A 22,817-nucleotide genomic window follows, 5' to 3' on the forward strand; every position below is an offset into this window, starting at 1 on the left:
ATATTCTATACTCCGCATTCACTTATTTTTTTGTGCAACATTTATAAGGCGATTTTGCCTTCTTCACCAACATGAATCACATGATAACTATTGTTTGATGTGGACAAAGATCTGTCTAGACAACAGTACCACTTGAACCCACACAACTGATGAATAAAAGCAACACTGTCTCCAGCATTTTTAAAGACCACAGTATATAGAAATAATTACACTGTACAGTTCAATTTAGTGCACTTGTTATTGCTTTAAGATTACCCCGACATTCAATGACTAAACCTAAAACGTGGCATATTTCTACTGATCAGTTGAGTACAAATCCTTTTAGTAAACCATCCATATAACAAGACCACTAAACCTCAACAACCAGAGTAAAGTCAGAAAAAAAAGTGAAATAAATGATGTGGATAACAGAACGGTGTCTATCATTCAAAAAATTTAGCAGAGTATAGCAATTCAGCTGGCTGGCTTACACGCACAAAATTCCTGCTGGGATCCAGTGTTCTACGAACAATTATGAACCTATAATGAATGGCAGATAAATCTAGAAAGATACAATCCTAATAAAACAAAATCCTGATCTGATTCATTAATATATCTTAGTTTAAGGTACCCCATCCTAACAAGAATGTAACTATGAAATTAGTTATAAACTTTATTCTAATTACTGAGATACTTTGAGAAATTCCAGCCAATGTAACTAAACTGGTTTCTAAAATTGCGAAGAGGAATGTTAATAATTTTGCAACAAAAATAGACTTTGAAGGTTAACATAGCAGTTGTCTCAGGCATCAAGACTGGAGTAAAGCTACAGTATCAAGACCTGCGCAGTTTCGCTTAACAATGTATTAGCCTTTGTTATTTGCTCAGGAACACTGCAAATTCTAACAAACACAAACAATGTGGCTAATTCCATTTCGAAAAGAATGAATCAGTAGAAAGCAAATTCTATAAATGACATGGGTTTGGGGATAATACTAATCCTTGATCTAAAATTATACTATTGTGTTGACAGAGACTTAGCATGCAAGGCATATTGCAAAGATATGAAATAATGACTCAGAATTTGTAGCCTGAAACAAAGCAAGAGAGCTCACTGCTGACATTGACAAAAGCTTCTTGAAAAGGTCAAGCAAACATTGTGACAAGAACTTCCTCTTTCAGCTCCAACACCCATTGTCAGCCTTCCACTCGAAGGGACCTCTGACGTCCAGCAGCTATAACGTCATCAACCTGGCAGGGAAGCCAGTCATTCAAAAATAAAATGCACAAGCAAGGAATCAAGAACAATTTTCAAAAATCAACCTTTTAAACATTAAAACAAAGTGATCGAACAGTTATATGGTTAGATTAAAATCTGAAATATATAATTTTTAAAATCCCTTATATTTTGAAATTGTCATGGGAGTGAATTACCATTCAAGCTCTCAGGACTAGAAAGTCTGCTCAGCAAAACCTGTAATTTACTAACTCATTACAAGTTTCACACACCTTATGTACAAAGCTAGAGTATTTGCAGGGTTCCATGTGGAGGGATTAATCCATAATTAGCCTGTCTTTATCAATTATAATAATTTTCCTCGATGGGGATGGAAAATACTTTAAACAATGAGGCATTTGAGAGACATGATAAAATAATGACGGGTCTGGGCACCTAAATGGATTTAAGAAAAGGAAATCACATTGGACAATTCTGTTGAAATTTTTAGAGATTGTAAATAACAGAGTAGGTAACGGAGATTTAATTGATGTGGTGCATATTATTTCAGAGCAGCTGCAATAGGGAGTCAGATAATAGGTTATTAAACAGAGTTCTGATTATTTGGGATAATAAAGTAGCATAATTTGGGCCAATAGGTAGAAAACAAAGCAGAAATAATAATGGGGTATTTTGAGGCTTTGATGCAACAGGGTGGTTGCATCAAAGTGGGCTACTACAGTCTAGTTTTTGTTTAATATTCATGTTTGAATCTGGAGGGGTGCTGACAAAGCCAGTATTTATTTCTAATCCTATGTATGGATAAATGTTACTTGCCACTTATAAAGTCATGCCCGAACATTTGTCCAGGTCTTGTTACATGCAGGCATTGACAACTTCATTTACTGAGGACTTGTTAAAGGAATTGAACATCAAACAAACATCAATTTAAAAATTACCACTTTTGAGCTTATGAACAAAGGAAGGTCATTGATGAACCAGCTGAAACTATCCTGAGTAATTCCTTCATGGATATCCTGGGACTGGGATAACCAATTCTTTGGCACAGGTACAACTCCAGACATGGAAGTGTTTTCCAATTTGAAGGTTTTGACTGGTTTTGATGCCATATTCCATCAAATGCTGACTTGAGCAGACATTCTCAACTCTGAAATCACTTATTTAATCTATTATTTCTAACTTTAGGATGTCTGGGACAGACAAACAACGTAGAAGGAGTAGGAGGAAGGGCTCATAGACAAGATGAGTTTGCAATGAACAAGGGGCAGAGAGAGTGAAGTAATCTTCAGAATTTGGGATTAGGGCTCAGGGAGGAATATTAATAGGCCAGAAGAAGCAAGTTCATGCTTACAATGTTTTCTATTGGCCCAACATTCAATTTTCTTCCAACAAAGTTCAAGTTCCATATTTCAACAGCCTCTATTAATCCCTCATATGAAAGTTGCCTTTTTCCTCCTTCTCCCCCCAGTCATCAAGAATTGGTTTAACCCTTGATCTTCAACTCCCAAATTCCATTCCATGTGTTTCCCCATTCATACCCTATTAATTTTTTCTATCACTCTTCATTGCTACTCATCATCTATTTTTTTCAGTCCCACTCTAGGACTTGTGGACTGAACTGGTCTGGGTCCTTCTTCATCAGTGTAACAGCCATCACAAAAAGCAACGACTCATAAGGAATAACTGCAGGAGTAAGCCACATTATGACATCTCAAGCTTTCCCTAACATCCAATATCATGGTTGATTCTCTAATGCATGTACTTTCCAGTCTGTCCACCATATCCTTAAATTCACTTAATGCACCAAAACCTTATTGATCATTGAATAGACTTAATAACTCTGCCTTTTGGAATGGAGAATTTAAGTTTTGGAAGCATCTTTGTAATGTTATATTACTCCACTGAATGGCCAACCCCATGCTAGCTAGTTCTAGATTTTCCAGCCCAGGGAAACAACTTCTCAGCAGCTAATTTTTCAGTCTTTCTCAGACACATTCAAGCGCGTCTTAGAGAGATCATATTTCATTTTTCTAACTTCAAAGGGTTTACATCAATCTTACTCAATACTTTCTCACACAAACTTATCCCAAAACAAAAATCAGCCAAGGAAAGCTATTTTTCAGGTAGGAATTCCTGAAAGAACTTAGATTCAGTGGGCATTTCATTAGGTATGGCTGCTTATTAATGCAAATATCTAATCAGCCAAGCATGTGGCAGCAACTCACTGTATAAAAGCATGTAGACATGGTCAAGAGGTTCAATTGTTATTCAGACCAACTTTAGAATGGGGAAGTAATGTGATATAAGTGATTTTGACGGTGGAATAATTGTTACTGCAAGACAAGGTGGTTTTAGTAGCACAGAAACTGTTGATCTCCTGGGATTTTCACACAAAACCGTCTCTAGAGTTTACAGAGAATGGTGCAAAAAAAAACAATCAGTGAGTGGCAGTTCTCTGGGTGAAAATGCCTTGTTAATGAGGCAGGTCAGAGGAAAATGCAAGACTGGTTCAGCTGACAAGAAGGCAACTGTAACTCAAATAATCACATGTTACAACAGTGGTGTGCAGAAGACCTCAAACGATGGGAGAAGTCAATGGGCTCAATGGGAGAAGTCAGAGAGTGGTAGTGGAGGATTGCTTCTCTGAGTGGAGGACTGTGACTAGTGGTGTGCCACAGGGATCAGTGCTGGGTCCATTGTTATTTGTCATCTATATCAATGATCTGGATAATAATGTGGTAAATTAGATCAGCAAATTTGCTGATGATACAAAGATTGGAGGTGTAGTGGACAGTGAGGAAGGTTTTCAAAAGTTGCAGAGGGATCTGGACCAGCTGGAAAAATGGGCTGAGAAATGGCAGATGGAGTTTAATACAGACAAGTGTGAGGTATTGCACTTCGGAAGGACAAACCAAGGTAGAACATACAAGGTAAATCGTAGGGCACCGAGGAGTGCAGTAGAACAGAGGGATCTAGGAATACAGATACAAAATTCCCTAAAAGTGGCGTCACAGGTAGATAGGGTAGTAAAGAGAGCTTCTGGTACATTGGCCTTTATAAATCAAAGTACGGAGTATAAGAGTTGGAATGTTAGAGTGAGGTTGTATAGGGCATTGGTGAGGCCGAATTTGGAGTACTGTGTGCAGTTTTGGTCACCGAATTACAGTAAGGATATTATTAAGGTTGAAAGAGTGCAGAGCAGGTTTACAAGGATGTTGCCAGAACTTGAGAAACTGAGTTACAGAGAAAGGTTGAATAGGTTAGGACTTTATTCCCTGGAGAATAGAAGAATGAAGGGAGATTTGATAGAGGTACAGTATATAAAATTATGATGGGTATAGATAGAGTGAATGCAAGCAGGCGTTTTCCACTGTTAGGGGAGAAAAAAACCAGAGGACATCGCTTAAGGGTGAAGGGGGAAAAGTTTAAAGGGAATATTAGGGGGGCTTCTTCACACAGGGAGTGGTGGGAGTATGGAATGAACTGACGGATGAAGTGAAAAATGCAGGCTCACTTTTAATATTTAAGAAAAACTTGGACAGGTACATGGTTGAGAGGTGTATGGAGGGATATGGGCCAGGTGCAGGTCAGTGGGACTAGGCAAAAAAATGGTTCAGCACAGCCAAGAAGGGCCAAAAGGCCTGTTTCTGTGCTGTAATGTTCTGTGGTTCTATGGGTCTATATACTCAGAGGTCACTTTATTAGGTAGAGGTACTTAATAAAGTGGCCACTAAGTGTAATTTTCATGAAAGTAGACAGAAGAGGCTCTTAAACCTGCATGGATAACTTCAATCATCTGAACTGATTCTATGTCCTACAGACTCATTTTCATGCTCTTTATAACTGTTGTTCTCAGTTTTTTTTATTTGCCCTCTTTGTCTTCTTTTGCACACTGGTTGTTTGTCAGTCTTTGTTTCTGTGTAGTTTTTAATGAAATTTATTGTAGCTTTTTATCATTGTAAATGAATCTCAACATAGTATATGGTAACATACATGTGCTTGATAATACATTTTCTTTGAAATACATGATACCAATTAAAACCATTGAGGACGAAAATCTTGAAGGACTTGTGGGCTAAATTATGTCAGCAAATGTTGACAACCACTAGTGTAGTTTCTTACCTGCTGACAACGTATCACTCTCAACACCTCTTGACCTGTGAAGAAGCTGGAGAATTTCAATTGTTGGCTCAATCAGTCCAACAGTTCTGAAAGATAAAATAGACAACTAAGACTAACATATGCTTTAGAGAAAAGGTGGACTTCTTGATGTTATTATCTCCACTAAGACCATAAAAAATTGTCAAGCCATCCAAGTCTGCTCCCAGAATTCCAATAATGCCAAAAATGAGCAATGCAGTTTAGGAGGATATTTTTTAAACTCTAATTTACCTTCCCATTGCCAAAGTAATCAACGTTCCCTAAATCGCAAAACACTCTCTCATCAAAAAGCTGTGCAAGCAACACCAACCCTGTCTATATAAAGATTAACTTTAAAATGGGCTCCTGTTAAGCCCAGTGCTGCAATTAGTACCTATCCAATCCACTATCATTCTAGTAAACACCAAACTTTGATATTTCCTGAAACAATGTTTAAATTGCAGTGCTCTCCCTGAAACACTTACAACCATTTCTGTGCCTAATGCCAGAACAGAGGCATCCAGTATGACTGGGGACCCATAGATGCTGTCAGACTAGCTGAGTTCCTCCAGCATTTTGTGTGCGTTGCTCTGGACTGCAAGAACCTTGGCAGACACATGGATATAGCACTGAAGGAGAGCTGCATGGTACAGAGGTGCAATCTTTTAGTGAAACACTAAGCCATGGCAGCATCTGCCCGTTCAAGTTCACGTAAAATATCCCAAGGCAAAGAAGACAATGTCATTAAAGCGCATTGACTAAGTGTAATCACTTTTCCATTGTGGGAGCTTGCTGTGTACAGACTGACCACAGCAATTTCACTATTATAACAGGAATCACACTTCAAAAGGTCTCTGTTCATTACACTATTTGTGGAGCATAACTCCAAGTATCTTTCATCCTTTGTAGTATGGAAACATCTCCTAACTTCACTTGCAAATAGTCTGGTTCAATTTTCTTATCCTTGATTGTCAGTGAAAACACTTTTCTACTCCCCCTCCCCCCCCCCACGCCCCACTCTCTCTTGGTTTCGTGAAAACTTGATTCATATCACACTTTAATCTTCTAAATTCCAAAGAAGGGGAACACAGCATGTGTAATTGGTTTGTGGAATTTCCAGATCTTCATACAAAGGCAATAACTCTGTTCTTCTTCAGTAGTAAAATATGTTGTCAGTACAGTAAAAGCTGGTCATAGAAATATTCTAAAATTTATCTGAGAAATTGTTTAAATCAAGATTCAAGTTTAAAGCTCAATTGCATTTTTCACTTCTATCTAAAAAGGTTCTGAAAAAAATATAGTTTGGGAATGTAACAAGCTAATCTCAATATACATAGATACTGGCACTTCTACTTATCAGCCAGATTCTCTGAATTGCACCTGAACTCCTTGTGCAAGGAACAGGACACAGCACACCCCACCTGACAAAAACACCAGAGGCAGAATGCCTTCTTAAATACTTTACTGAACAACCAGTTGATCGTGGAGAAAAAAAAGTACACAAGTAGGGTACAGCACACATGAATACAACAGGGGAAAGAGGCTGGTAGACAGGGCTGTATTTGATGGTCTTTAGAGAGGCAAGGACACTTCAGTTTACTATGAGTCCATCTCCCTAATAGGGCTGCTAATCAAAGCTCAAAGTACATTTATTACCAATGTAGACTATTCACAACTTTGAAATTCGTCTTCCTCCTGCAGCCACAAAAGAAAGAAACCCGATAGAACCCAATAAAAAAGATCATCAAACATCCGACATGCAGGAGGAAAAGAAATCGCACAAACAATGAAAGTAGGCAAATTACTTTCAGAACTGAAGTTCACGAAAGTGAGTCCACAACCACAAAGCCAGTCACAGCTGATCCAGGACCCTGTTAGTTGCAGGCCCCGGCCTCATCTCAGGACAGAGATAAGTAGACCTCGCGAGCAGTGAGCTGAACAAAAGCCCATCCCTCTCCTCTTACCCCAACACCCTGACCGTTTAATCTAGCCTGGTGCTTAAATCGGCCAAACAGCAGGTTGTTCCTCGCTCTCTGACCTGGGATCTACATGCCTAAAAATCTATCTGAACAATTAACAGGAAGTACAAATTATTAGTATACAAGTTAACTCTATTCATTGTAAAGTTGATGTGACAACTAACCATAATCGGGATAGTTGGGAAATAGAGAAGTAAACATGTTAGTTTGTTCAAATTAACTCATAATTCAAAATTCTTCACACAAAATGAATAACTTATTGATTCATAAAATCTCATAGAATGGGTTGCAGCATGGAAGGGGGTGGCTTTTGGACTGTTGAATTTGTACCGACTCTATGAAAGAACACTTATTCAAAATTCAGTTATCTGCAAAAACAAATGAAATATTAGTAGAATGGATATCTACATGGGGTTTAGTAAAACTCCAGAGCCAAGTGGCAGAATCAAACAAATATGCAAAAACGATCACGACATACTAGGCTAATAATAGCTCGACAATTCGTCAAAGTAAATTTAATATCAAAGTACATATATATCACTATATACTACCCTGAGATTCATTTTATTGCAGACATTCACAGTGGAACAAAGAAATACAATAGGATCAAAAGTACACACAAAGACTGATAAGCAACCAATTGTGCAAAAGGCAAATTGTACAAATACAATAAAAATCAAATAAAAAACAAAAATCAAAAACTCTGACCAACTACCACCAAATTAAGCAATAAAGACAGAAGTATTTTCTGTTATATTTGCCAATCTTCTCAATAAGAGACTGATTTTATGCCCCCTTTAAGAAAATTCTTAGACAAATATGGTTTATCATAACTTTTTAGACAAATTAAAAACAGAAAGCGGAATATTTAGATATTTTGCCAGACCTCAAACTCTGTGCAGCTGAATGTTCAATGCATATATGGTTAGTACAGTATTCTATTGTTCACAAATGACCATCAAATTTTCATTTATTCTAGTTGAAGATGAATAGTAATTAGTGGCCTGAGAACAGTTCAAGTTATCAACACAAAAATTCACAATATAAATGTTGCTGATATTGCAGAACTACAATGGAATTGAATTCAATAAATAAAGAATATTAATTTGCACTTAATGAAAATTAAGAATTCTACATTATGGTTGCAGGGGTTATCTCAGCAATCTTAGAAATAATTCATATTCATCAAAAATCAAGCTAATAAAGCAAAGTTTATATCAATATTCTAACAGCTTCAAAACTTAATATCAAACTGAAGCAATTACAGATGACAAAAGCAATTGCAGACACTAACTTAATTATAGTATTCCTATGCCTTCTACCACCTATTTTTGGCCCTTTTTTTAAGGATGATTATATGCTGACAGCCATAATGCAGACACTGCTACTTATATAAAGTGATTATGGAGCAGAACTATGCAAATTTAATCTTCAAGGTCCCTGAATGCATTGTCAACCTCACTGGTTCGTGTTCATCTTTCTAAATCGTTTCTCTACATCCCTCCAGCACAGTTTCAGCTCTTCTCAGTACCAAGGTAGCCGAAATCAACATTATGAATGGCCTTCTCTGTGATTCCAATACATTTTCCACCATCTCCAAGCTGCTTCATTCAGACTGGAAGAATGAATGAAATCTGGTATGTGGTAAATCCCAAGGATGAACGTTGAAGACTATAATCTATGAAAATGCAGAAACTAATCAAGACCAGAAGCTATGAACTTGACCAGATTATACACCATCTGCCATTTCACCACCCATATCTCCAAATGGACTATATTTCCCTCTATACTTTGGCGATCTTCTATACCATCCTTAATGCCAATCTTGTATTGTCTGCAAATTTACTAATCCGCCAATTCACCTTTTCGTCCAAGTGATGTATGTGCATCACATAGAAATCTTAGTACTGATCCTCAAAGAACACCATCTGTCATGGGATTTATTCTGGCTGGAGTTCCATCCACCTCAGTCCTCTGTCTCTATGGATAAGCCACTGCCTAAACCAAACAGCTAAATTACAGTGGATCTCATGCAACTTAATCTTCTGGATGAGCCTACTATGTCAAACAGCTTAGTAAAATTCATATAACCAATGTCCACAGCTCTACCCTCATCAATCACCTTCATCATCTCCTCAAAAAACTTGAGATACTATTCAATCATTTACTTTGTGAAAACCATGGCACTGATAGTATCAAGAAACTGTAATTTGAACAAATTACACTCAACACAAATTATTAGAACTCAACAACCCAAGAATAATTTTCATAATGCCACTGGACTTCTTCACCTATAAGAGAAATAGTTGGAACCATATTCCTGCACAAGAGTTAAACACCATAGAAACAGATGCCTTGTCTTAGCTAGTCCCACTTGCCAGGATTTGTCACATAACTTTATGAACCTTTTCAAGTCATATACCTGTCAACTGCATTTTAAAATTCATTATTGTACCCACCTCAATCACTTCCTCTCATTCCACACAGATACCACCTTTGTGTAAAAAATGTTCCCTCACAAGCTCACATTAAATCTTTCCTCTCTCAGCAGCCATGCCCTCTAGTTCAACCCTGGGAAAAAGACTATGCATGCCCCTCATTATTTTACACAGCTCTATAAAATCACATCTCAATCTCCTACATTCCAAAGACTAAAGTCCTCGCCTGCCGAATCTCTGCCCCTCAGGTCCTGGGAACATCCTTGTAAATTTATTCTGCACTCATTCTAGTTTAATAATATCTTTGCTATTACAGGGTGACCAACACTGAACATAATTCTCTGTGCAGCCTTTGCAGTGTCCTGTACAATCTCCTGTATACGTCTGAAATCTTTAATTATTTTATTTAAAACTTCACCTTGGTTTATAATGAAGTTTTAAGGATTACCAGGAGCTGATGCTACATCTTCAGAAAGCATGGTCACCCCCTGCGCACCAATGACAGTGATGCCTCCCTTCCTGATAGGCTGAATGCCTACTATGCACAACTTAATACATGGAATGGTGTGACATCGAGGAAAGCCCCCCTCCCCGAGGAAGGTCTGGCTACAGCCGAGGTGAGGAGGATCGCAACCAGGATAAACCCACTCAAAACTGCTGGCCAGACAGCATATTTGGTCAGGAGCAGTCCAGCTAACAGAGGTCTTAATAGACATCTTTAATATCTGTTTGAAGTCCCTGCAGGCTTAAAGGCACCCACCATTAGTCCGGTGCCCATGAGAGTAGCAGTAGCCGGCCTAAATAATTACCATCCAGTAGCAGTACTTCAACAATCATGAAGTGCTTTGAGCAGCTAGTAACGGATCATATAAAATCCCCTCTTCCAGCTACATTAGACTTTCTAGTTTGCCTACGGCTCAAACCAGTTAACAGATGATGCCATACCCTCGACCCTCTACTCCATCCTGTCCCATCTTAGAAAATGATGCCGTATATGGCAAGATGTTGTTCACTGACTTCAGCTCGGCATTTAACAGAATCATCCCTCGGAGACTGGTGGGTAAACTTTCCTTGTTGGGACTCTCTGTAACTGGTTCTTGGACTTCTTGACAGAAAAACCCCAATCAGTCTGAGTTGGCAGCAACATCTCATGTTCCATCACACTGAGCACTGGTGCCCCCAGGGGTGTGTGCTCAGCCCATGGGTGTTCACGTTACTGACTCACGACTGCACTGTCAGATGCTGCTCAAACTGCATCATCAAGCTCACTGATAATACAACAGTGGTGAATCTCATCAGCAACAATGATGAGCTGTCATACAGAGAAGAGACAGTGACGCTTGTCAAACAGTGTGAGAACAACAACCTGAGTCTCAACATGGACACGACTAAAGAGATGATTGTGGACTTCAGAAAGGCACAGGTCGACCACTCTCCATTGCATATCTGTGGCTCTTGGTCTGCACATAACGCATGATCTAACCTGGACCCACAACACCTCCTCACTAGTCATAGCAGCATGCACACTTTCTGAGGAGAGTGAAGCCTGCAAGGCTCCCTGCGCCCATTCTAACAACTTTCTCCAGCGGCACCACTGGGAGTGTCCTGTCTGGCTGCATCATTGTGTGGTACAGAAGCTGCAAGCCATTGGACTGCGAGACCCTACAGAGGATAGTAAAAACCGCCGAGAGGATCACCAGGGTCTCCCTCCCGCTTCCCTGCAGTGCTGTGTACAAAGAGCCTGAAACATTGTTTACTGTATGCTTTACTGTTTAGCTGAGCTGCACATTTTGAATCATATTTTATTAACTTATTTATGGCAATATTGTTGTTTTATCTGCTGTGTGTGATATATGTGCTATGGGTGCACCGTGGTCTGGAGGAACATTGTTTCACTTAGTTGAATGTATGTACAGGCAAATGACAAACTTGAGCTTGAACTTCAGCTTGATATATACAGCTTCAAAGAGCAGTGTACTTTAGCCATTAATATATGCACTAGGTTTACACATGGACCTGCCTGATGGACCTTTGAACAAGGCTTTTAAACAATTTGAATCCTTGGTGAGTCACTGAAGTTTGCAGAGGCAGGAGTGACACACACGAAGTCATGAACAGCGGCCATTTTGCATTTGCTGAAGATTGGCGAAGATGACAAGAAGAACTAAAGAATAAGCGAGAAAATTCATATAAGATGTCAAGACAGATCAGAGGCAGTCAGTGGTGCAGAGCTGTAAAAGAGAGCCTAAATAAAAAAACTAGCAATATATAATTTACAATTAAGCACTGCAACTCTGTCTGCATATTTTGCTTCACCAAGTTAGCGGTTAGGATGAATGAAAGAATCAAACCCTCAATTAAGGCAAAATTTTACATGCAATAAGAAATTCTGAAAGTGAACCCAAAATTAGTTAAAAACCAGAACATGGATATAAACTTATCAGAAATGCATTTTGATATCTGGTAAGTCTTACCATCCAACTGACAGCAGAAGCAAAGCCATTTAAAATATTTTAAACAATGTATCTTTTAAGTAAATTACAGATGCAGACCATGGTTGGTTATCCATCATGAAAGGACTTCAAAAAGCCTACTTATCACTACCACTACCAAGCTGTGCATCAAACTTATATCACACATCACAAAGCGAGTTTTCAGTTGCTTGTAATGAAATAAATTGATTTGAATCTCAATCTGGCCTCAAGCACCTGATGATAATGCCATCTAGCAGCCAACAACACTGAAGAACTACTGAAGACAGTGACCAGAAGGTAAAATAAAACAAATTTGACTGAATTTACAGGTGTTATATATGGATGAAATTAAACGAGAACATGACATGTAATAAATAATTTCATATTATAATTTTTTTAATCTATAAAAGTCACAGAATTTTGACTCAGGGATAACAATGTGAAAATTTATGTTCAGACCTCGGGCTTGCTAAGAGGTAATTGTGTCTAAATACACCATTAAAAACTTAGTTAATTCAAAAAGGTGTAATCCTTGTTAAACAGTACACAATTAACTGAGCTGCAAAAACAAACTTGCAACGGCACGCTTAGCAAGTCCCAGAGTCATAGAAAAGTAGAGCACAGAAACAGGCCTTTCAGCTCATCTAATCTGTGCCAAACCATTTAAACTGCCTATTCTAATCGATCTACACCAAGACCATAACCGTCCATACCCTTGCCATCCATGTTCCTATTCTAACTTCTCTTAAATGTTGAAATCGAGCTTGCATGCACCACTTGCACTGGTAGGTTGTTCTGTACTCCTTAAACTTTTCACCTTTCACACTTAACCTATGATCTCTGGTTGTAGTCCCACCAAACCTCAGTGGAAAAACCCTGCTTGCATTTACCCCATCTATACCCCTCATAATTTTGCATACCTCTATTACACTTCCTCTTGATCTTCTACATTCCAAGGAATAAAGTCCTAACCTATTCAATCTTTCCATATAATTCAGGTCCACCTGACCCAGCAACATCCTTGTAAATTTTCTCTGTACTCTTTCAACCTTATTTACATCTTTCCTGCAGGTAGGTGGCTAAAACCACACACAATAATCCAAATTAAGCCTCACCAATGTCTTATGCAACTTCAACATAACATCCCTTCCACTGTACTCAATCCTTTGATTTATGAAGGCCAATGTGCCAAAAAGCTTTTTTGACCCTATCTACGTGTGATGTCACTTACAATGAATTATGGACCTGTATCCCCAGATCGCTTTGTTCTACCACATTCCTCAGTGCCTACTATTCACTGTGTAAAACCTACCCTGGTTGGGCCTACCAAACTGCAACACCTCTCACTTGACTGCATTAAATTCCATCAGCCATTTCTCCAGCTGGTCCAGATCCCACTGCCACGATAGCATTCCTTGTTACCCTCTACATCCCTAATCTTGGTGTCATCCACAAATTTACTGATCCAGCTAACCACATTAGCATCTAGATAACTGATATAGATAACAAACACCAACAGACCCAGCACCGATCCCAGCGGCACTCCATTAGTCACAGGACTCCAGTCAGAGAGGCAACCATCTACCGCCACTCTTTGGCTTTTCCTAGAAAGCCAATGTCTAATCCAAGTTACCACCTCATCTTGAATGCCAAGCGACTGAACCTTCTTGGACAACCTCCCCTACGGAACCTTGTCAAATGCTTTGCGAAAACACGTGCAGAGAACATCCACTACCTTACCTTCATCAAGCTTCCTGATAACTTCCTCAAAAAATTCTGAGATTGGTTAGACACAACGTAGCACACAAAAAAGCAAGCTGACTATACTTAATCTGTCCATGTCTATACAAATACTCATATATCCGGTCCCTTAGAATACTTTCAATAACTACCGATGTCAGGCTCATTGGACTACAATTCTGGTTTATTTTTAGAGCCTTCTTTACACATTGGAATAACATTGGTTATTCTCCAAACCTCTGACACCTCACCTGTCGCTAAGGATGATTTAAATATCTCTGCTAGGATCCTAGCAATTTATGCATTTGCCTTCCTTCAGGGTCCAAGGGATCACCTTGTCAGGCCCTGGGGATTTATCCACCCTGATTTGTCTCAGGACTACAAACACCTCCGCCTCTGTAATCTGTATAGGGTCCATAAAGTTGATGCCATTTTGCCTTACTTCTCTAGATTCTGTGTCTGACTCCTGAGTGAAAAAAACTCATTTAAGATCTCCCCCATCTCTTTTGGCTCCACACATGGATTACATAGAAACATAGAAAACCTACAGCACAATACAGGCCCTTCGGCCCTCAAAGTTGTGTCGAACATGTCCCAACCTTAGAAATTACTAGGCTTACCCATAGCCCTCTATTTTTCTAATTCCATGTACCTATCCAAAAGTCTCTTAGAAGACCCTATCGTATCCACCTCCACCACCGTTGCCTGCAGCCCATTCCATGCAATCACGACTTTCTGAGTAAAAAACTTACCCTGACATCTCCTCTGCACCTACTCCCCAGCACCTTAAACCTGTGTCCTCTTGTGGCAACCATTTCAGCCCTGGGAGAAAGCCTCTGACTATCCACACAATCAATGCCTCTCATCATCTTATACACCTCTATCAGGTCACCTCTCATCCTCCGTCGCTCCAAGGAGAAAAGGCCGAGTTCACTCAACCCGTTTTCATAAGGCATGCTCCCCAATCCAGGCAACATCCTTATAAATCTCCTCTGAACCCTTTCTATGGCTTCCACATCCTGCCTGTAGTGAGGTGGCCAGAACTGAGCACAGTACTCCAAGTGGGGTCTGACCAGGGTCCTATATAGCTGCAACATTACCTCTTGGCTCCTAAATTCAATTCCACGATTAATGAAGCCCAATACACTGTATGCCTTCTTAACCACAGAGTCAACCTGCACAGCAGCTTTGAGTATCCTATGGACTCGGACCCCAAAGTCCCTCTGATCCTCCACACTGCCAAGAGTCTTACCATTAATACTATATTCTGCCATCATATTTGACCTACCAAGATGAACCGCTTCACATTTATCTGGGTTGAACTCCATCTGCCACTTCTCAGCCCAGTTTTGCATCCTATCAATGTCCCGCTGTAACTTCTGACAGCCCTCCACACTATCCACAGCACACCAAACCTTTCTGTCATTAGCAAACTTACAAACCCATCCCTCCGCTTCCTCATCCAAGTCATTTATAAAAATCCTGAAGAGTAAGGGTCCCAGGACAGATTCTTCAGGCACACCACTGGTCACCGACCTCCATGCAGAATACAATCTGTCTAAAACCACACTTTGCCTTCTGTGGGCAAGCCAGTTCTGGATCCACAAAGCAATGTCCCCTTGGATCCCATGCCTCCTTACTTTCTCAATAAGCCTTGCATGGGGTACCTTGTAAAATGCCTTGCTGAAATCCATATACACCACACCTGCTGCTCTTCCTTCATCAATGTGTTTAGTCACATCCTCAAAAAATTCAATCAGGCTCGTAAGGCACGACCTGCCCTTGACTATTCCTAATCATATTATAGCTCTCCAAATGTTCATAAATCCTGCCTCTCAGGATCTTCTCCATCAACTTACCAACTACTGAAGTAAGACTCACTGGTCTATAATTTCCTGGGCTATCTCTACTCCCTTTCTTCAATAAAGGAACAACATCCACAACCCTCCAATCCTCCGGAACCTCTCCCATCCCCATTGATGATACAAAGATCATCGCCAGAGGCTCAGCAATCTCCTCCCTCACCTCCCTCAGTAGCCTGGGGTACATCTCATCCGGTCCCGGCGACTTAGCCAACTTGATGCTTTCCAAAAGTTCCAGCACATCCTCTTTTTTAATATCTACATGCTCAAGCTTTTCAGTCTGCTGCAAGTCATCACTACAATCACCAAGATCCTTTTCAATAGTGAATACTGAAGTACAAGGGGTGATTGATAAGTTCGTGGCCTAAGATAGGAGTCAATTTTAGAAAACCTAGCACATTTACTTTTCAACATAGTCCCCTCCTACATTTACACACTTAGTCCAGCGGTTGTGGAGCATACGGATCCCTTCCTTGTAGATGTCGGCGTCTTGAACCTCCAAAAGTGGTCCACAGCGGGGGAGATTGATAAGTTTGTGGCCTAAAGTAGAAGGAAATAAATTATACAGCTCTTGTTACATGCACGTGCAGTTCAACTCTTTGAGTGAAAATGCAGAAAGTTTGAAGTTAATAACTCATCTCCTTCTACCTTAGGCCACAAACTTATCAATCACCCCTCTGTAGTCCACTTCTGGAGGTCCAAGACACCGATTTCTACAAAGAAGGGATCCGTATGCTCCACGACCACTGGGCTAAGTGTGTAAATGTAGGAGGGGACTATGTTGAAAAATAAATGTGCTAGGTTTTCTCAAATTGACTCCCTCTACCTTAGGCCATGAATTTATCAATCACCCCTCGTAAAGTATTTATTAAGTATCTCTGCTATTGCCTCCGGTTCCATACACACTTTCCCACTGTCACACTTGATAGGTCCTATTCATTCACGTCTCATCCTCTTGCTTTTCACATACTTCCAAAATGCCTTGGGGTTTTCCTTAATCCTGCCTGCCAAGGACTTCTCATTCTAACTTCCTAATTTCCTTTTTAAGCTCCTTCCTGTTAGCCTTAGAAATCTTCTAGATCTCTAACATTACCTAGCTCTCTGTAAGCTTTTCTGTTCTTGACTAGATTTATTACAGCCTTTGTACACCACAGTTCCTGTACCCTACCATAACTTCCCTGTCTTATTGGAATGTACCTATGCAGAACTCCATACAAATATCCCCTGAACATTTGCAATATTTCTTCTGCACTTCTCCCTGAGAACATCTGTTCCCAATTTAAGCTTCCAATTTCCTGCCTGATAGCTTCATAATTCTCCTTACTCCAATTAAACGCTTTTCTAACTTGTCTGTTCCTATCTCTCTCCAATGCTATTGTAAAGGAGATAGAATTATAATCACTATCTCCAAAATGCTCTCCCACTGAGAGATCTGACACCTGACCAGGTTAATTTCCCAATACCAAATCAAGTGCAGTCTCTCCTCTTGTAGGCTTATCTACATATTGTGTCAAGAAACCTTCCTGAACACACCTAACAAACTCCACCCCATCTAAACCCCTTGCTCCAGGGAGAGGCCAATCAATATTTGGGAAATTAAAATCTCCCAGCATGACAACTCTGTTATTATTACACCTTTCCAGAATCTGTTTCCCTATCTGCTCCTTGCTATCCCATCCGGATCTTCCCTATCTGCTCCTCGATATTACCATCCGGATCTTCCACAGGACCAATATTTGTCCCTTGTAATCCTTTCACTCTTAACATATCTGTAAAATCCTTTAGGATCCTATGTCTTCCTTTAGCCCTCATGATTTTTTATTACGTGTTCGCTTGCATTTCTAATACTTCATAAGCACCTCATTTGCTCCTACCTGCCTATACCTAAAATGCACCTCCTTCTTTTCCCTTAACCTGGGCCTTAATATCTCTTGAAAACAAAACAAAACACTCTGAGCACTTACACTTCACTCTCCCGGTGACTTTTACACTTTGTTTCCTCTCATACATAAAAGTCTCAGCTACGAAGAGCAGATGTGGAGAGAGCTCCAAACTCTAAAACTAATAGGTAGGCAGAGAACTCTTTCCAATCCTTTCCCTGGTCATAATACCTCTCCATATACAAAAAAATCTCCCTGAACCTTCTTTCTCACCTAAGGAGATTTGAAAAAAATACTGAACCCAAGCTGCTTTTCCAATGACTATAAACCATTGCACCTCCACATCACTGTTAAGAAACATTAACATATAAAATAATATGACATCTAGTTCTGAAAGTGCTCACTGTGACTAGAAAGAAAAAACGGGGAATTTACTATGTGTTAAGAATGGTTTAAAGTACAACTGTAGGAAGAACTTATCAAAATGGTAAGTAAATCATTCTTAAGACTTTTCCTGGTCTATGATGTAGAGCTGCATTACTTATTTAGAATACTTAATTCCAGAATTAACCTGGTTGCATTTTCAAATCTCTGTTATGCAGCAGGCTATCTCAATATCAGCAGCATTAATTCTGTAACCAGACAAATGGCATATGAATACAACAGAGCTCTTCTGCAGCAAACTTGTCACTGTATAAATTGATTCTGCCCAAGAATGGTGTGATTGCTGGTCTTTTTCTTGTTTCATTCACATCTCAAAAGCATACTGCTAGTGCTTGGGGCAACCTACTATAAAACTGGATTGGATTACAGATAACTTTTGACGCTAATAGGCAAAAATGCAGTGCTGAATGAGAATATCTTTTTTCTTATTCTTGAGGAACAATGCATGGCACTATGAAACTGTCAGTTTGCAAACTTTTACAGTAATAAAATGGAAAGAAGCACACCTAAAAAATCAGACCAATCTATATGAACACAGATGAGAATTCCATTCTCTCCAGCAGTAGTATTGTCACACTCTGCACTTCTGAGAACTATGGAGACAAATCCATATTGGAATTTTCATTGTACAAACAACAAAAAGTACATGTAAACTCCTTCCATATGAAAACGTATTTTAAATATTAGTTCGATTTAAAATATTCTCTGCCAAGGATAAAAATTTATTTTACTCCTGAATGCAATGAAAAATTTCCTTTTTGCTCCCAATGCTTTGCTTCACTGCATCATACTTTAGAGAGAGCACAGGAATAATTCCTCACAGGCCACACCAATGTGACTACCAAACCACAGTAATATAGCTAAAATTAGACGAAGATGTTTACTGCCAAGTTTCCATCTATCCTTGTGGAGGACCAAGCAGTCACACAATACCCCACAACAGTACAGGTGAGATCATAAGCTCAGATCCTGGTTTATAAACTTCCAACTTACCACTATGTTGAAAAATATATTTACTCTTTTATATGTTGTGCCTATACATTGCCTCCCAGACTTGCTCTATTGAAGTTTAATTACCTTATATAAGACTGGTTCTTCATACATTGTATACAGGCATTTCTCAAACATCGGAAACATTCAGCAATAAGCTGCAAATGAGTTTCATGTTGTTCATCCTTGCCATTTTCAGAATTCTCAGTGAAGACCTTTATTGCAGCCAACTGTCTTGTCAGGATGCGTGCAAATATTTCAAACACAGATTGTGTGGCTTCCTCCCTAAAAAAAATACAAAATAAAATCAGATTCACACTATATATTGCAGATTACTAAAATATTTCACCCAGGCACAGTAAGCCAAATCACTAATGGTAAGCAGAGAGGACAAGGAAGAACAAAACAGTTGGCAAAATAACATACATTCATCAGAGGGGACTGGAAGAGATTCAAAAATTATATGATTGTAAAACACTGATTTTAAATATGATGCATTGGGGACTTAAAGACAGGATAGAGGTTGAAAGGGGGATAAAAAGTGACAGAAAACACGCAGCTAGAGTTTATAAGGATAACAAATCAGAAAGCAACACAGAAGAGAAGTGCAGTCCAGCTACGTTGAAGGAATGAGTAAAAGTAAGTGGCAAAACACCAAGTTGGTACACAACATGAACAGGCAGGGCAAAGATATAGAAGTGAAAGAAATCAATCTTGATAATGGAACGATTGTGGGTCAGTTCACCTTATGGTTAACATGAATGTAGATGAAAGAAGGGACCATTCAGGCACAGTGTGCAGCCTTACAGACTAAAGGCATCTCTAAGACATGAAAGTTGGTAGGTAAATTGGCTCTGTAAATTACCCCTTGTGTGTAGGCAAGTGGTGGAATCCAGGAAGAGTTGATGGAAATAGGAAAAGAAAAAAAAACATTAGTGCAAAAGGTACCTCTGAGTTGAAGGGCTATTACATGCTGCGTAACTTAATTAAACCATCAGGGATTCAGATTCATACATCATAAACTGGCTTCAGCTTGGGCTTAAAATCCTAAAAGTTGTAATTTTGCCTACAAACATGAAATGTCTGATTCAGGGCAGCTGCACAACAGCAACATGCAGGTGTAAAATGGCAGAAGCACAGTGACCCACAAAGGGGGCCTTGCGCATGATATTCTGGCAACAGATAAGAACATTTTGGTCCATTATTCTATTGCTGTGTGTGTTTTGGCAGGTGATAAGCACAGGGTTGTTGAGGAATATGATGTTATTATAAAAACTTCAGGGAGTAAATAATACTTTAAAACAGTTCCTCTATAATAACGGGGAATTTGAAAGGCAGACTTGGCAAGAAGCTACTTATACATTAATTGAAGATGCAGTGCAACTGAAGCAAAATTGAAATAATATTGCATATCTTATTGGAAATAAAGGTCAATTTACTTTTTATAATAATGAAAGATGCCATTCTGCCATCGCGTCAATGGCAGGTTCCCATACAGATCAAACGTTATAGACCCATTTTCCTTCTCCTTATTTTCCTGGAGACATGCAACTTATTATACCTCACATGATCACCAATGTCCCTTCCATTGTTTTGATACTTATGCAGTGATTTCCAGTAGTTGATTAAGCTTCCAATATGTCTTTGAGATATAGCAGAAACCTGCATAATTATGTAGAGAATATGTAAATTCCATTCAAACGTCACCCAGGAAAAGCACTGAACCTGGGTCTCTGAAGTTCCAAAGCAGAACCACTAACTGTCAACTACATACTAGAGTACAATCTGAAAAAGGTGGACAGTCTTACTGGCAAAGATTGGGTTTGGATATGCTGGAGATAAAGGAGTGAAAAAGTACATCTGAAACATTCATGTTCCTGTTGGGTTTTCACAAAGTTGATATGGAGAGAATGTTTCAACCTGTGGGAGAATCTAGAACTAAGGACGACCCATATAATAATAATATAAATGAAGTCATGGCTATTTGAAATTCTCATGCTCAAAGGGCAATAGAAGCAACATCTTTGAATAAAGTAGAAGTGCAAGGAGGAAAGGGATGAAAAATGATCAAGGAAAGATAAGAATGTGGAGTTCAGGTTACAATAAAATCAGTTGTAGTCTTATTAAATGATGGAGCAGGCTTGAGGGACCAAGATGTCTACTCCTACTCTGAGAAATTCAAACCTAATTGTTTTATAAAAGCAAGAGAACTCAGAAATCCTCATATAACAAAGAAACACTTCAACTAATGAAATTCTGAAAAAAAACCACATAATTACTGCTGGAAGATCCCTTCAGATACTCTAAGAAATCTATCCAGCCAAACAAATAAACCTGCAGCACAGATGATATCCTGCTTTATAAATTCCAAAGTGGTGAAGTGTTATAAATGTATATAACCATAATTAAATGGGAAAAGTAAGCTGTAAAACAAAATTATTTTCATGTCAGATTAGAAAAGGTTATTAAAAGGACTGACTTTTCTTTGAACAAGGTTATGAGACTTCTTTCTCCAAGTTATTTATTTCCCTGATTGTTTCAGGATTAACTTCCATATACTATGTTTGTCAGTTTCTCACTGCTTGTTCTCAAGCTACTTATCTTGTTTTGGATTCATGCGTTCCCTGTTTCTTTAGTTCTGACTTGCTACAATTCAACATGGAGGTAATTGATGAAGAATAAAGGTGAATCAATAGTGGCAGACAGCAAAATAATACATGTGGAAAGCACAACCTTAACACAAGACTTAGAGAGAAACTAGACTTCTTGTAGCATTTCTCAATGAAAAATGAGCACAGGATTGGGAAAGTGAGGGAGTAGAATCAAGGCATGTTCTGAGATATTTCTAAGTGGAATCCCAAAGATTTTTTAAAGAATATAAATCAATAGATAATAGTGTATTTACTTTTTAACATGCAAGTAATATTAACATCCAGGCTGACCACCAATGAACATAAATATACATTTTAGGAATCCATGGGACTTGTATGCTTGTCACCTTAAAAACAGCGCAAAGTGCACAAAATCTTAAGAGTCTTAGAAGAATGTGATAGAGGTGCTGAACACATTTACAAGCTGCTAAAATTCTATTGATTCTGAAATTATTCCCATTGATAGGAGGGTAGCAAGTGTGACCCATTACTTGAGAAAGGAAGGCAAGCAAAAAGAGGGATGTACTGACTTGTTATGGAGAAAGTGCTGGAAGGATGATGATACAGAACATCTTGAAAAGAATGAGCGAAGTCAGCATGATTTTAACAACCATGTTTGACTAATTTACTGGAGTTCCTCATTGGGGAGGATTAATAGATTTGGTGTTTTGGATTCATAGAAAGCTTTCAATAAAGAACTGCAAAGGGGACAGGTCAACAGATTTAGAGTGCACACTGCAGAGAGTAAAATGTTGACGTGGAATGTGAACCAGTTCTTGAACAGAAAACAAAGAGTGGGAACAAACGGATCTTTCTCAAGTTGGAAAGCTGTGACCAGCAGAGTACTGCAATTCCTTGGTACCTGGCTATTCACATGCAATATCAGCAAGTTTGCTGATGATATAAAACTAGATGGCACTGCAAATTAGGATGACGACATGAAAAGGCATCAAGGAGTTAAGACAAGCTGAGTGAGTGAGCAAGAACAAGGTAGGTGAAATAA

The 22,817-nt window shown here is 39.0% G+C and overlaps 1 protein-coding gene across 2 annotated transcripts in view; it reads right to left on the minus strand.

Moving 5' to 3' along the window:
- The window catches only part of atxn10 (ataxin 10), a 195,290-nt gene that overhangs the window by 166,775 nt on the left and 5,698 nt on the right, over nt 1–22,817 (minus strand). For both annotated transcript variants that reach the window (XM_073059230.1, XM_073059231.1), the window contains exons 2-3: nt 19,251–19,448; nt 5,339–5,424 (exon numbers count right to left, since the gene is read on the minus strand). In XM_073059230.1, the coding sequence (XP_072915331.1) occupies nt 5,339–5,424; nt 19,251–19,448 (284 nt within the window). The remainder of the gene's footprint in view (nt 1–5,338; nt 5,425–19,250; nt 19,449–22,817) is intronic.

This window comes from Hemitrygon akajei, chromosome 10 (assembly GCF_048418815.1).
Source record: "Hemitrygon akajei chromosome 10, sHemAka1.3, whole genome shotgun sequence".
Classification (NCBI taxonomy): Eukaryota; Metazoa; Chordata; class Chondrichthyes; order Myliobatiformes; family Dasyatidae; genus Hemitrygon; species Hemitrygon akajei.